This window comes from Plectropomus leopardus, chromosome 24, assembly GCF_026936395.1.
Source record: "Plectropomus leopardus strain MGB_pleo_1.0 chromosome 24, ASM2693639v1, whole genome shotgun sequence".
NCBI lineage: Eukaryota > Metazoa > Chordata > Actinopteri > Perciformes > Serranidae > Plectropomus > Plectropomus leopardus.
The window spans coordinates 3,596,777-3,611,858 of NC_142199.1; the positions used below are offsets into that span (position 1 = coordinate 3,596,777).

The 15,082-nt window shown below is 36.2% G+C and overlaps 1 protein-coding gene across 9 annotated transcripts in view; it reads right to left on the bottom strand.

The window, feature by feature from the left end:
- The window catches only part of LOC121966387 (uncharacterized), a 64,550-nt gene that overhangs the window by 12,979 nt on the left and 36,489 nt on the right, over positions 1–15,082 (bottom strand). For 6 of the 9 annotated variants that reach the window (XM_088074746.1, XM_088074747.1, XM_088074748.1 and 3 more), the window contains 21 exons: positions 13,341–13,882; positions 11,042–11,122; positions 10,907–10,966; positions 10,594–10,669; positions 9,454–9,513; positions 7,125–7,270; positions 7,011–7,028; positions 6,160–6,366; positions 6,036–6,062; positions 5,862–5,915; positions 5,056–5,142; positions 4,920–4,970; positions 4,697–4,837; positions 4,176–4,229; positions 3,395–3,439; positions 3,181–3,243; positions 1,959–2,087; positions 1,018–1,083; positions 912–938; positions 459–557; positions 268–303 (listed from right to left, as the gene is read on the bottom strand). In XM_088074746.1, coding sequence (XP_087930872.1) covers positions 268–303; positions 459–557; positions 912–938; positions 1,018–1,083; positions 1,959–2,087; positions 3,181–3,243; positions 3,395–3,439; positions 4,176–4,229; positions 4,697–4,837; positions 4,920–4,970; positions 5,056–5,142; positions 5,862–5,915; positions 6,036–6,062; positions 6,160–6,366; positions 7,011–7,028; positions 7,125–7,270; positions 9,454–9,513; positions 10,594–10,669; positions 10,907–10,966; positions 11,042–11,122; positions 13,341–13,882 — 2,069 coding nt within the window. The remainder of the gene's footprint in view (positions 1–267; positions 304–458; positions 558–911; positions 939–1,017; positions 1,084–1,958; positions 2,088–3,180; positions 3,244–3,394; positions 3,440–4,175; positions 4,230–4,696; positions 4,838–4,919; positions 4,971–5,055; positions 5,143–5,861; positions 5,916–6,035; positions 6,063–6,159; positions 6,367–7,010; positions 7,029–7,124; positions 7,271–9,453; positions 9,514–10,593; positions 10,670–10,906; positions 10,967–11,041; positions 11,123–13,340; positions 13,883–15,082) is intronic. The other 3 variants (XM_088074743.1, XM_088074742.1, XM_088074744.1) reach the window with 2 other exon arrangements.

Consider the following 15,082-nt stretch of genomic DNA (forward strand, 5'->3'; position numbering starts at 1 on the left):
CTTATTTGTATTTTTATTTTATATATTTATACATTATCATAATATTTCAGAAATTTAATTATATATTTATTTCCTCATTTATGTTTTTCAGGATTTATTTTTATAGCGATATTTATCAATTTACTTGCATATTTATTTACTTTATATGCATATTCATTATCTAATATTGACTTCAATAGCATTGCATAGAATTAATGTTATAATAGTTGGAAAATAAATAAGCAGACACACAGAGTAAATATTTCATATATTTTGCAGACGACTCACCGCCTCTCCTTTCTGTCCTCTGTCTCCCTTTTCACCCTAAAAAATGAACATAATCAGTTAAAAGAGCCATTAAACAAACAAATGTAAAACTGGAAAATATTTTATTGGGTCTTTAAACAGTAAAGAGTCTCACAGAGCATTATTTATTTATGATATAAACAACAAATCCCAGAGTGCATCTGGCCTCTTACCGGCGGTCCTGTGAAACCGTCGAGGCCCGGCATCCCGGGAGGTCCTCTTGGTCCCTCTGATCCTTTGTCTCCATGGTTACCTGGCAGACCCGACCGACCCTGGAAATCATAACAAAACATTAATAATAGAATTATATTTTAGAAAAATGTTCTTTTAAACCTTTTTTTTCTTATTTAAATATAGAGTTGACTTTAGTAAAAACAACAACAACAACAATAATAATAATAATAATAATAATAGTAATAATAATAATCGGGGTAAATAACAGTAGTACTACTAGTAAAACTGAGTGAATATTAATATTTAATTAAGGACTAGTTATAAAACATTAAAAATGATATTTTTTTTTAGATATCCACCCATTAATAATAACAACAACAGCTATATTTTATACGCAAATATCTCCAATAAAGATAATAAAAATAAATCCATGGAGACGCTGCAGTACTTACAGGCAGACCTGGAATTCCAGGTGGACCCTGGAAGACAGAAGACATGGAGACATGAGACAGGACATCGACTGTACAGAGAAGGTTTCACGCATTGGTGATCGGGTACCTGTGGTCCAGGTGGGCCAGTGAGTCCAGGTAAGCCATTGTTCGTGTCAAATCCTTCATAGGTACCCTGTAAGAAGAATAAATGTAGTTTTTTTTAATCCCTTTTTTTAATATTAGTGCCAAATGGTAATTTCCAAAAGCCAGTCAATCCCCCAAAACCCCCATGTTAACCCTTTAAAACCTGGATCGACATCAGTATTCTAGTGCTGAATTTAGACAACATTCACGATCATTATAACCTCTGAAAACTGGAAACTGGCAATAGTAATTAACTTATGTTTATGTACAATTTTTTTAACTCCATGTGCAATACTATTTTTTACTTTTAAACATTGCAATAAGACACTGTTTTGTGTTTTATTTTCACTTATTTGATGCTTGATTTTTGGAGTAATCTGGCACAAGAATTTCCTTCGGAATTTTTCGGAATTTTATTTTAATTTAATTCAAAAACAAGGGAAAAACATGATGAGCAACGTGGCAGGTAATGTTCTGCAAACTGCAAAAAAATTGTAAAAGTTGATAAAAAAACTCCTTAAAATGAGCTGTAATGGAATAGTAGATATTATTTAAAAGAAAACAAGGGAAAATGTAAAAAAAAAATTATATATATATATTTCTCTTATATTTGAAATTATTTTACAGAATAAGGACTTTCTTTTACTTTCTTGAGGTAATTTTCCTGTTTTTTGTGTGTTTGTTTTTACCCGACCTTTTTTTGTTTTCTTATTTTCTGCAATTTTTTTTTGTAATTTTTGTAATTTTTTCTTTTTTTGCTAATATTTCTTATAAAGCTGCTTGTCGCCCTCTGGTGGTTTTGAAAGAAATCAAGCCGCCTCGCTTCGGTTTCAAAGGGTTAAAATGCCCAACTTTACAGCAGAAATAAACATGTTTACAGCCTGGTACAGAAAATAATTTTGTATACGTTTAAGCTTTACTCACACCAACGCGGTACGGTGGCCCTGGTGGCCCAGGGGGTCCTGGAGGTCCAACCGGTCCCATTGGACCTGGAAGCCCCGCCAGCCCAGTCTGCCCAGGTGTACCCGGCAGTCCGAGGTCACCCTGAGAACCCTGAGGTGAGACGGACAGGCGGACACTCGTGTTATTAGCAGGTTATGATTTAACTTTAACACAGCGGCGGCAGAATCGGTGAGGAACAGAAGGACAAGAAGACGACATGCAGACGTGTGCAGAGCCAGAGAGACGGAGGTTAATCAGACGTCTTAAAAAACCCAAAAACAAACAGACGCAGTAAGACGTCGAACCTGGTAAACCGAAAATAAGCAGCTCGGACCGAGCGCAGGGCTAAAACGATCCTCCGAATCGCTGGAACAGCTCAGAAAGGCTTTTGATTGAAAATGATTTATTGACATTATTGGCATTTTTTTTTTACTTTATTGTATTTATGTTGTAAAATTTTATTATTACTTATAGATTTATATATTTTTTAATCCCTCTCATTGATTTTATTTGTCTTTTAAATATATTACATGAAGTCTTTAGTCTACCTTTTATTTAACTTTATTATTATTATTACTGTCAATAATAATAATAATAGTTTTTTTTAACTGTCTCATTTAAATCTATTTTATCTAGCTTTAAGTCTAGCTTTTTTAAAAAAACTGTTTTATTATTAATATCATTATTATTATTATTATTATTAGTTTCTTTTTGTTTTTTATCACTTGAATCTTTTTTTTAAATTCTTCTTGGCGATTTTATTTCTTTTGTCTTTTTCATCTATTTAAATCTACTTACATTTATTCCTGTTATTTCTCATTAATCTATTTAAGCTAGTTCTTATTACACTGTTTTACTATGATTACAGTTATTACCACCTTTAGTTCTATTTTTTGACATTTTCATAATTTTTATAGTTTTTTTGTGAATTGTTCCCAAATAGTTTTTTGTTTTTTTCAGTGCTATTTTAACAGTCTGTACTTCGTATTAAAGGTGCGATACAAAAGAAGTTTGAGTGATTGTTATGACTGTAAGGTTAGAGAAACATAGCTTGAAGGATGTAGTTTGAGTTAAAAGAAACTGGAATAATTCATGGCAACATTAAAAAATTGTTAGGTGTTGAGATGCAAACTGGTGAAGGAAAGGAAGGAAACCACCAAAGCAGAGACAGAGACCCCCCCGGTACCTGCGACACATTACACACCGTAGAAGACGGAGCAAAGTAAGAAAACAGGCCCGTGAAAAAGCTGGAGTCTTGCGAGTTTTGCTAAAAGAAGGCGACAAACACGGAGGAGACAATCTATCTGGATTCACCCGCCACAAATTCTCATTTTAATTTCAAATTCAACAACAAACTCTGATTCATTACGTTAAGATTTAACTTTTTAAGGATTTTAAGGAATTCAGACTAAACTCACCTTTTCTCCAGCAGCACCTGGAAGACCGAGATCACCAGCGTCACCCTGCAGGGGAAGATTTTTAAAAGAAAATGAAAAGGACAGTCAGTTTTGGACGCTCAGGGACGCTGTGTCAAGGCTTCAGACACTTTTTTTGGTTCACCAGTAAGACGTACAAACCCCAAACATTTTTTTTTTCTGATTTTTTCTCTTGTATTTTTGTGACTTTAATGTCTTTAATGAATTTCTCTTTCACTCACAAATGTGTGACTAATTACAGAAAATGTTTTTTTAAGGAAAAAAAACTTCCTTGTAAATTTACAGCTTTATTTTTCAGTTATTATCTGAATTTTATGAGTATTTTTTTTTTTACTTTTTCTCATAAATAATGGTTGGTTTCTGAATTATTTTTTGTTTGTTTTTTGTAAATTTAGAACTTCATAATCTCAGAGAATATCTTGTTTTTTATTATTATTATTATTTTTTTTTTTTTTAATTTCTTGAACATCGACAACTTAACAATCTCAGACAATATCTGAATTTATTTATTCATTTTTTTCTTGTAAATTTACAACTTCATAATCTCAGAAAATATATAGGTTTCTTATTTTAAAAAATTACATTTTTAACTTTAATCTGAGAGAATATTTGAGTTATTTTCTTGTAATTTTAAGACTTTAATCCCAGAATGAGAACTGCATGAGTGTGAAACCAGCAGCAGCAGCAGCTGCACTGTGTGCCGCTTTAGGTCACATGTTTTTATTTGTAATCTGTTAATTTCCATCAATCTGTTTATTCTCACCTTCTCGCCTCTGGCTGCAGGTTGACCAGGTCTACCAGGAGGACCAGGAGGGCCCTGAAACAGCACACAAAAAACACGTCAAAAATCAGTCAATTATATTTTAGGATTTTAAGAATCTTATCAATCTATCTGATGATTTGAGCATTATAAACACATCTGTTACATCAAGCTCAAACTAGCTATTTTGCAATTTCTGTATTTTTTTTCTTGATTTTTGTTCAGTATTATAAACTAATGTGGTGATTTTAACGTCACAAAGTAGCGAAAATTGTTCTCACAAGATCCCACAACCCAACGTCAAATATTCATCTTGCTCGACTTGTCTGAACAAAAAGCCCCAGAATAAAAAAAATATCCAGTTTTGTTTCACTTAAAACAAAGAAAAGCAGCAAATCTTCACATTTGAGAAGTTAAAACTATCAATTTTGGGGAATTTGTGACTGAAAAATAATTTTAAACGACAGATTAAAGAAAAAACATTTCAGCTCATTGTGCGATAAACTCTGTATCACATGACTCACTGGCAGACCGGGCGCTCCGTCTTGTCCAGGTGGTCCAGGAGGCCCGAAGGCTACTGGACCGTTTGGCCCCAGTGCCACTGAAGTCCCAGGGATCCCAGGAGGGCCGGGAGGGCCTGGAGGGCCCGGTGGACCACGGAAACCCTGGATGACAAATCACAGCGTCATTATTATACATCTAAAGTGACGAAAACTTGTGTTTAGCGTTTATCGATTATCAACACACCCGAAATTTGTCCATGTCTGGGAATCCTGAGCCCTCCATGTCAACAAACGTCTGTCGAAACACAATAAAAAAATAAAGACAAAAGTTTGGAAACAATAATTCGTCGAGGAGAAGTTTGTTTGAAATGAGGACGTACCGGCCGGTCACCACCGCTGCCGGGTCCTGGAGGTCCTGGTGGACCCGGGGGGCCTCTGGGTCCTGGTTGACCCTCGCCACGCTCACCCTGGAAATATTCTCACATTATCACACTGAATAAATCCCTCTAACATCATAATCCACTCAAAGACAAAATATTACGGCCATCAGAGACGAAAAAAAAAGAAAATAAACTGAGCTGAGCGATGGGAGTAATATTCCAATAAAAAACTACAAATTTTTAAGATTAAAGACGATTATAAAGTGATTTATTTGCAAGAGAAAATGTAGAAATATGTCTGAGATTAAAGACACAAAATTGTGAGAAAAAAGCTCTTAGTCAGTGTTTGTTTCCATCAAGAAACCACATCACTCCTCTTTGCAAGGCCACACACGCTGCAGCCAAACTTAAAAATAATAATAAAATAAAGACAATTCTAGTAATTATGTGACATTAATCTCAGAGAATTTCTCAGTTTTCTTTACAAATTTATGACTTCATAATTTCACAGAATATTTGAATTTTTTTCTAAAAAAAAAAACTTGCAAATTTAAAGAGAATATGGATTTTTTTCCCTCTGTAAATTGACAATTATTATTATTATAATCTCAATATCTGACATTTCAATTTAAAAAAATTACAACTTTATAATGTCAGGGAATATTTGAATTTTTCTTTTAAATATAAGAGTTTTTAGTTAAATATTAACCCATGCCTCAGGTTCGATTTTTACCTACGATGGCCCGAATATTCTCTCAAATTAATATCTCAAAAAAACAACGTAATTAATTTTATCCCACTACAACCTTTTCGCCTTTGACTCCAGCAGCTCCTGGAGGACCTCGCGGCCCCGGGGGACCCTGGAGACAAGACGGAAATTACATTATTAAACTGTAACTCTTCATTCATGATCTAAAAAAGCCCATAATTCAGTTTTTATAGAAACATCTACATTTGTTCAATGAAACAAAAACGCTTACAGTTTTTCCATCCTCTCCTGGATCTCCCTGAAACATAACGATCAGTCAGTGAGGGACATTTGTTTAAAAAAAAAAAAAAAATCCAAACATTTTTTGGGAGAAAATCAAATCTCTGTGTGCTCACAGGCTCTCCATCAGCTCCTGCAGGTCCTGCGGGTCCTCCTGACCCCGGTGGTCCCGGCGGTCCGGGGGGGCCTGAAACCTGCTGCACAACTGAACCGTCCCCGAGTCGAACCACCTCAGCTGCAGGTCCAGGGGGCCCCGGGGGCCCTGGAGGCCCCGGAGACCCAGGCTCCCCTTTGTTACCAGAATATCCGAAACCAGAGTTACCCTGATGAGACGGAACGAAAACGTGACGAAACACGTAAATGATGAAAATGTCGATGATGATGCGGCCGAAAGCGTGAGAAAAAAGCTCATACGTGGATCGTCAATGGGATTTCGTGAATCTGTGAATGAACTTTTGTGTTTAATCTGGTTTTGTGAGTGTGTGTACTTTTTTGAAGCTGGCGTTATTATTAATAAAAATTATATTTTGTTATTATCGTAACATGCAGTTTATCACAGTGTGCAATTATCCTCCTGCAACTGATGTAAATACTTGTGTTTATATTTTCCAACACTTTTTATTCGAGTTTTCAGAGTTAACGTCGAAACTGGAAACGGCGTGGAGTGAAAACAGAATTATTTTTGACAATGTTTAGAAAACATCGTTTGAAAAAATAAAAAATAAATGGTAAGTTACGTATGTTTAGCATTTCAAACAAAATATATTTTTCACAGATAAAACACGTTTCTCCTGTAATGTGTTATTTGTTGTTAACACGTAAACGACAGCTGGATGTAAGTTACAGTTATGTAATATGTTTATTTCATCACGATATAACGTCAAAATTATCGAGTATTTCTGCGCGTCACTCATAAAATGCTCATTTTAGGAATAAACTCTTCTCAGTGAGAACAAAGTGAACGTACCTTTGCACCTTTTTCTCCCTGAAATAAACAAAAAAAACATATTTTATATTATATGCAGATGATTACAGTTGCACATGCACACACACACACACACACACACACACACGTTTCTACCTTTTGTCCTCGTTCTCCGCCCTGAGAGGACGAACCAGAGGAGCCCGAGCTGGAGCCTGAGTCTCCCTTTGGCCCTGCGGGGCCCACGTCTCCCTTTTCGCCTGTGAGTCCTCTGTCACCTTTCTCCCCTTTAGCACCGCTGGGTCCTGAAAGACGCGTCACATGAAACAAGTCAGGAACGATTTGTTTTTAGAGCCAAGCTTCAATACATCCTGCAGAGGAGTCAGCTCAAAATACACACACACTCACACACGCACGCACGCACGCACGCACGCACGCACGCACGCACACACACACTCACTCACCACATAGTTTATGCACTACAAGCAATAATAATAATAATAATACATTTAATAATAAGTTGACTAAGTTACATCACAGAAAATATGTTGATCAGAATTTGAACATTTTAAATTAAAAAAACTGACTTTAAACACCATGTAACATCATTACAAGTTAAAAAGAAAAAGATAAAATTTAAAAAAAAAATGCTATAGACAAATCCCACAACCAATTTGTGTGTTGCGGCGTCTTTCGGCACTGCTGACAGCCGTAGATACAGTATTAAACAATAACGTTATCAGGTTACTGTCATCTTGTTTTTATTTTTGTTTAACTGATTTTAATTGACTTTGTTATTCTCCGTGTAAAGTGTCTTTGAGCATTGTGAAAAGCACTCTATAAATTAAATGTATTATTATTATTATTATTATCATTATTATAGCGACAGCAGCATGTGTTTTTCTAAAGCTGAAGTTTGTCACTACTGTGAGAGCAGCTGAGAGCTGCACACGTTTTCCCAAACTCCCAGTCAACGTTTTCAAAGTAACGTTACACAGACAGTAAAGGTCAAAGCAGAAAACTGTACATTTCTCTTTGTAGATTCGTCTATAGTTACCACCTCTGAGATAGCATTTCATTATATGTGCATTTTGATAGTAATTAAAGTGGCTGAACAAGAAAATAATGTAAGAAACAAAACAGATAAAATCACAATAATCATTATTGCAAAATATGATAGTGACAATATTACAATATGGGAAAAATATATAAATATATAATAATACATTCTGAATCTAAAATAAATAAATAAATAAATATAAATCTATAATATATAATAATAGATTCTGAATTAATAAGTTAAAAAAAATAAAAAGAAATAATCAATAATTATAAATCTATGACATGTATAAATGTATATAAATACAGTCTATGGGCCTTACTGATTACTAAATGCAAAACTACCAAATCATGAAAAAGAAGTCAAACAGCAATGATTGCAATTAAGAGGCACAAAAAAGCACAAAATCTAAACAAGTCTGCAATAAAATAAAGTGATAATATTAAAACATTGATGATGCGCTTTGCATTTATGTAGATTTTAAGTGACTCAGTCCTTTTTTTCCCCTCAGTAGTCTTACGCCACCTAGTGGACACATTAAATACTGCATAATTAATAACTGTTTTGACTCTCAAATTACTCTCCATGTATTCTACTTTTATTTGTATTATTCTTATAATATAATTTATATTCTATTAATAATTACTGCAATTGCACATGTATATTTATATGTACCTATTCATTTTGTATCATATTTATGTCAGTCCTTTTCCACTAAACCATCCCTCAAAACTGAACAAGAAACAACCTAAAACTATTTTTGCATATAGTTAATGCCATTCTTATGTAAAGGTCTTTTTTCCCCTTTGTGCTTATTTTCAGGTAATTTCCTTGTTACTTTTTTTTTAGCTATTAGTAAGAGTAAGAAGACAATAAAACAATAATTATTATATTAGTATAATAAATTTATATTTAAATTTCTGATAAAGAAAAATACATAAAATAAAAATAATAATAAATATTTATTTTTTCTTTTTTGTCAGCACTTATAAAGGCCATTTGCTTTTCCACTAATTTTCAGGTAATTTTAATTAATTTTAATTTTAAGTTCCATTGAAATGTTTCCCAACTTTAAAATAGTTCACTAAATGTAAACACTTTTAATGGATGTAAATCGACGGTGCACAGTTGCCTCAGGTGGTTACATTTCAGCCTGCTGCTGTGCTGTCACACGGACCCAAAAAAACATAAAAAATAGCATCCAAGTTGAAAAATAGAAAAGTCACCCTTTAAGACAGAAAGAAACAAACTGTCACCCTCCACCAGCGTGCTCGCAGCTCCAACGCCATGATAAAACCTCAGCGGCTCGAAGCAAAGCGCTCATTCTATACTCTGATAGGATGGCTGCATGTTGATTAATCCTAATCTTAATCTGCATTTCTGCAGATATTTCGGCGTGGCCCGATGCTTTCGGCCGCAGTGACCCACCTCTTGGACCTGGTGATCCGGACCTGCTGATGTCCACTGACGGCTGCGGATATCTGACATCTAAAGTCAACACAAACACAACTTTATCGGCTGCACAAGGCCTGCAGAGCGGGGACGTGCCGCCTCGTTAATGTTTGCCTGAATTTTTATGAAGAAGCAACAGTTGTTGAAACTTTTAGGATTTTCTACCACCTTCGAAACCCGGAGCGACGTCACTTTTCTTTTGCTGCTTTCAGACTCCTTTCACAAGTATTTAAACCTTTAAATACAAAGAAAATTGGTGCAATTTCTTTGTATTTAAAGTAAAAAAAATTAATTGATTTAGAAAAGTATTTTGAAAAATCTAGGGGGATATAAAAGTTTTTAAAAAAATGTTGTTTTTTTAAAAATATTTAATTAATTATAAATGTAGTTTACACAAAATTAGAAAAAGTAAAAGAACATTACCTAAAAAAAAGAGAAAAAAAAGTTTAAATATAGTTGACCCAAATCTTTAAAAAAAGAAACTAAAAAAATACAAGAAATTAACCTAAAAACTAAAAGGGAAAAAATATATTATATATTATATTCTAATTCTGTAAAAAAATAGTTTTAAATATATAACTATTATAACTATACGTATAGTTTTGGGACATTTACCCTTAGCTTTTCCCAAGTCTTCTAATTTCCTGCAGTTTGCAGACACGTACTTAAGTTGCTCATTGCCTTTTTAAAAATTTTACTCGTATTTTACAAAGAAAGCAAACCAATGTGCGCTCGAAGGTTTAAATACTTGTAAAAGGCGTCTGAGTGCAGCACAAGAAAAGCGATGTCAGTACCTCTACAATACAGGTTTTAAAGTCCAATCTCAAGCAGCACAAAAAAACCCCAAAATGCTCAACTTCTTTAACTCTCCAGTTGGAGGAGCCACAGAGTTTCAAATATCACCAACTTGTTGAAACTCTGCAGCCAAACTCCCCAATCTGTCAGGTCCAGACAAGCGTCCTTATGCACATATTTCTGGATAAAAGCACAGCGATTCTACGAGACGTTTTGTTGGCAGTGGCTGCTGCATGATTAAAAACTTCCATTATACTTTTCCGTGGCGTGACGCTCGTTTTGGCAGAAGATTTGTAAGTGATGGTGACGAGGAGCTTTTACCTGAATCTCTCAGTCTGGTTCCATGTGAGAAAATCAGAGGGGGTTCAGGGACCGGACGGAAGGAGGCAGGTGTGGTCTGAAACAGACGAGCGTCAAATATTAAAAAAACCCATTTTCAGATGTTTTAACAAATAATTTCCTCAGGCTGCAACTCAAATTTTGGAGGACTTCATCCAATATTTCTGCACATTTGTCTGGACATTTTCCCTATAATATAACAATATATATATATATAAATAATACTATAATAATATGTAACAACTTTCCCAGTCAAATTTATGAATGAAAAAATGATTTAAAAAGACAAACTGACCTTCACAGTGTGTCCTGAGTGTCTCCTGTCGCCATCGCCGCTGCCAAAGTCTCCAGAAGCCTGCAGGACAGAAGAAAAAAGTGTTAAGACAGTTGGACTAGAATACAAAAATATAAAATAAAATAAAGTACTCACAGCATCAGAGTCGTCCTCGTCGTCGCACAAGCGCTCAGCTGCCCGAGGGTTTCCCACCACCCTCAGATCTGCAATCTCACCCTAAAAACACAAACACACCGAATGCACTGAATTTTATTGAGACAGGGACGGTGCACGATAAAAAAAAATTAAATAAAAATATATAAAATAAGGAGAGATGCATTGTTTAAGTACCAGCTCATCAGATTTTACGAAACATTACTATCCCCACAGCCCACCTAATCAAGAAAAATCACAAATTTGTGAAAAATTGCAGCTAAAATTATCAGAGCAAAGTCATTCCCACAAAATCATTAAATTCAGCGTGACTCACTGTTTGCAGCCAGTCAGGAAATTAACTTCCTGTGAAATCTCCAGAGACGGAAAACAGCGGAGAGATGAGTCATGCAGAGCAGAATATTGTGTCAGCTGCTTTTGATGCTGTCGATCTTAAATCCTGTTTTAACACAATTCAGACAGTTTGGAGTTTCTGCCCCTGAAAATGCCTTTTTTGGATGATTTTTTCTATTTTGATGATTGGATTTGATGATTTTTAACATAATTTAGACAGTGAAAATATTCTGCCCTAGAGATCAGTCTGTGCCCTTGAAAATGCCTTTTTTGTCCGCTTATTTTTCTTTTTTGATTATTGGATTTTATGACTTTATGATTTTTTTTAAATGATTTTTAACATAATTCAGACAGTCAAGAATTTATGATAATATTCTGCCTTAGAGCTCAATTTCTGCCCTTAAAATGTACTTTTTTGGATGATTTTTTTTCTGGATGAGTTTTAACATAATTCAGACAGTTCAGAGTTTATGAATGACAATATTCTGCCTTAGAGACCAGTTTGTGCTCTTAAAATTGTTTTTTTTGGGATGATTTTTGCAAATTAAGACAGAGATGCAACAAATAATTTGGAGCTTAACTCACAGATTTTATCCTTTTCTTCTCCACCTCAAAGGCCATGTGACCGTCACATGTGGTACCAGCCTGACTGAGTTGAAAGGTCAGAGGTCAAAAAGCGAGCGGGAGGTCGAGTAATAGATTTACAAGAACGAGGAGGGTTAAGTTTGCCCTTCCTGTTGCCTGTGACCGAGACAAAGACCTGCCGTGAGGTGCCACAGGGAGATATTAAAGAGGGATCTGACCCCAACAAGAGGTCTCTCTCTCTCACACACACACACACACACACCTGCTCTTTTAGCACACAGTGCATTACTCTGACATCTCCGGGTCCCACGGGTGACATTTGGAGGATTCATTGCTGTTTTTCATTCATTCCTGTCAGAGATGTGATGAGCAAACATCTCTTGAGCACTTGAGCATTTCCTCTGCTGGCACCCTGCAGAGTTTTTCAGTCACAGAACAAACTTCTCTTCCAAATGCAACATGTAGTGAGTTTAAAATACGTCATTTTACTTATTTCAGACAGAGTTTGAGTTACATCATGTACTCTGGTGTTGTGTGTCTGCTTGCATCATCAGTAAAAGAACATTTTATTTAAAAAAGATTTTATTTGCATTTTATTTATAGTTGAATATGTTCCAATTCTGCACCCGGAGCCTCCAAAAACAGCACTAAACCCTTTGAACCCTGAGCGAATTGGCTGGATTTCTTTCAAAAACAAGAAGGCAATGAGCAATGAAAGCAGAACACAACAAGGTCTGTGTATTTTTTGGCGCTTTGAGCGCCACAAGCCGAGTGTCGTCTCGGTCCGTTATTTTGGAGAGAAGGCAGACATCACTCTGAAACTCACACCAAAACAATCTAGACTCATAATGGCAGACGTTTTTAGGATTTTAAGACATTTCTAAGATCTAAGGATGTTTCCAGGATTTTAGGACATTTCTATGATTTTAGGACGTGTCTGGGGTTTTAGTTCATTCATTTCTCAGATTTTATTTTCTAGGATTTTAGTACATTTATTCTGGGACATTTCTTCGATTTTATGACGTTTCCGGGATTTTAAGACATTTCCAGAACTCTAGGACGTTTTTAGGACTTTAGGACATTAGGGGTTTAACTAGGACCTCTGTTGGGGGGTGTGGGAGATCCTCCACTGGCCCCTTTTTTTCCTAAACAAGCTCTATTTTGAAGCTCTTTCATGCACTCTGGCACCTTATGTATACTACAAAAACCGGTGTGAATCATTTTATATTTATTGTGAATTAGAACATTTTTTGGGGGGGCCACTCTGCACCCTATCAGGGGCCACATTTGGCTCATGGGCCGTAAGTTGAGCATCACTGCCTTAAACCATATTTGTCCCTTCTTTTGGTTTTTAAAACTTTACCTCGAACTTGTCAGCGTCGGCGCCTCCTGCCTGGCCCACAAAGATCCCGGCGCCCGCGTCGAGCTCCATGGGATCCGGCGAGCGCTCAAACTTCACCACCTGCGGCTCCGAGTCGCAGCCCTGGTAGAAAGTCACCTGGTCCTCGTACACGGACAGCGAGAAGCGACTCCAGGTGTCCACCAATCTCGGCACGTTGAAGCTGGCCGCCTCGTACGAAGCCTCAGAGTCTGGCTCGGTGTAGAAGAACTGCACCTTCTGACGGCCGGACTTCACAGCGCTGAGCTTGACGCCGATGTACATGATCCTCTGGCGGCCGTCGGTGATGGAGAAGAGGACGGAGGCGGCGGGAGTGGTGGGCTTGATGTGGAAGAGGAGGGAGAAGTGGCGGTGGAAGGGGTTGGGGACGTGGGCCAGAGCCGGCTGACCCGACACCGCCGCAGGGTTGAAGACGTAAGCGGCCTCCCCCCTCGGCCCGTAGACCCTGGAGATCTCATCCGGTGGAGGGTCTCCGATCAGCTGCAGCAAAGAGACGCCGCTCTCCTCTGCAAGACATTAAGATTTAGAGTCAGAAAGTTGAAAAAATTGTTTCAAAAAGAAGTAAAATGAGCTCTGCCTTCAAGTACAGCTGCAAACAAAGACAAATATGATTTAAACATATTAAATATGAGCTAAAAAAGTTTCTGGTTCAGCCACCAAAAATGACTTTCTATAGAGGAAAACAGCAGTAAAAAAAGTGTTGAAACTTTAAATCATGAGTCAGATGTATGAGGTGATAAAATGCACTTGAAGGCAGCATGACATCCAAAAACAGTCTGAAGCACAGAAATGATCAGCAAATCACAAGTTCTTTGGAAAGCAAAACTTTAAAAAAACAGTTAATGTTTTAGTGTTTCGGAGCAAAACATTCGACTGGCAGTCTAAGAGAAGTTATTTTACATCTCCAGGAGCTTTTATTGTGGTCTCTTGCATGGTTTAATGAAGTTGCTTCTTTCGATTTAAGGGTCTTTTTACAGATTTTAAGATGAAATACATGTAAGAATATGTAATAACTTATTAAAATGCAAAAGGCGGGAAATATTAAAAACTATTAAACTTTTCTAGGTAAATTTGCAGAGATATAAAGAAAATTATGATGACTGTTATACCAAAAATACCAAAAACTGTCATGGTGGTATTCCATAATGTTACGTTGTTTCAAGGGTCGCATTTTAGTAATTTTCTGATAATTTTCAAGTTAAGCACATTAATTAATAATTACACTTTTCTATTATTGTTTATCTTTTTTTTCCTCAAGATTTTAAAATGACAGATAAAGACGCCCTCAGATCAATTTCTGTGGAGAGTTAAGGGGGCTTAACCATGAGAGGAAAGCCCCCAAAAAGGGACTCAACAAAACGCTGTATTAAAATATAAACAGTGCTTCTGGTTTCCTGAGGGCCCCGGCTCTTTTTTTAAGTATTGCAACATAATTGAAGATGTGTTGTGTGAGTGTAAACAGCAAAAAAAAAGTACCATAGAGGGTTAAAGGAGTCACCAAATGACAACAAACACCAAACCGCATTGACCCTGCAGGTCAAACAGCAAACCACACTAACACTGACTGACAACTGACGCTGGATCAGCATAACCGATAAACGTTTATGTCGGGCGGGTTGTTAGCCAAAAGTGAGCCTGTTGATAGTCATCTGTCATAACAGCAGAAATATTGCACTTATTCAATTTTGTGAAGGGCTCATTGCGTG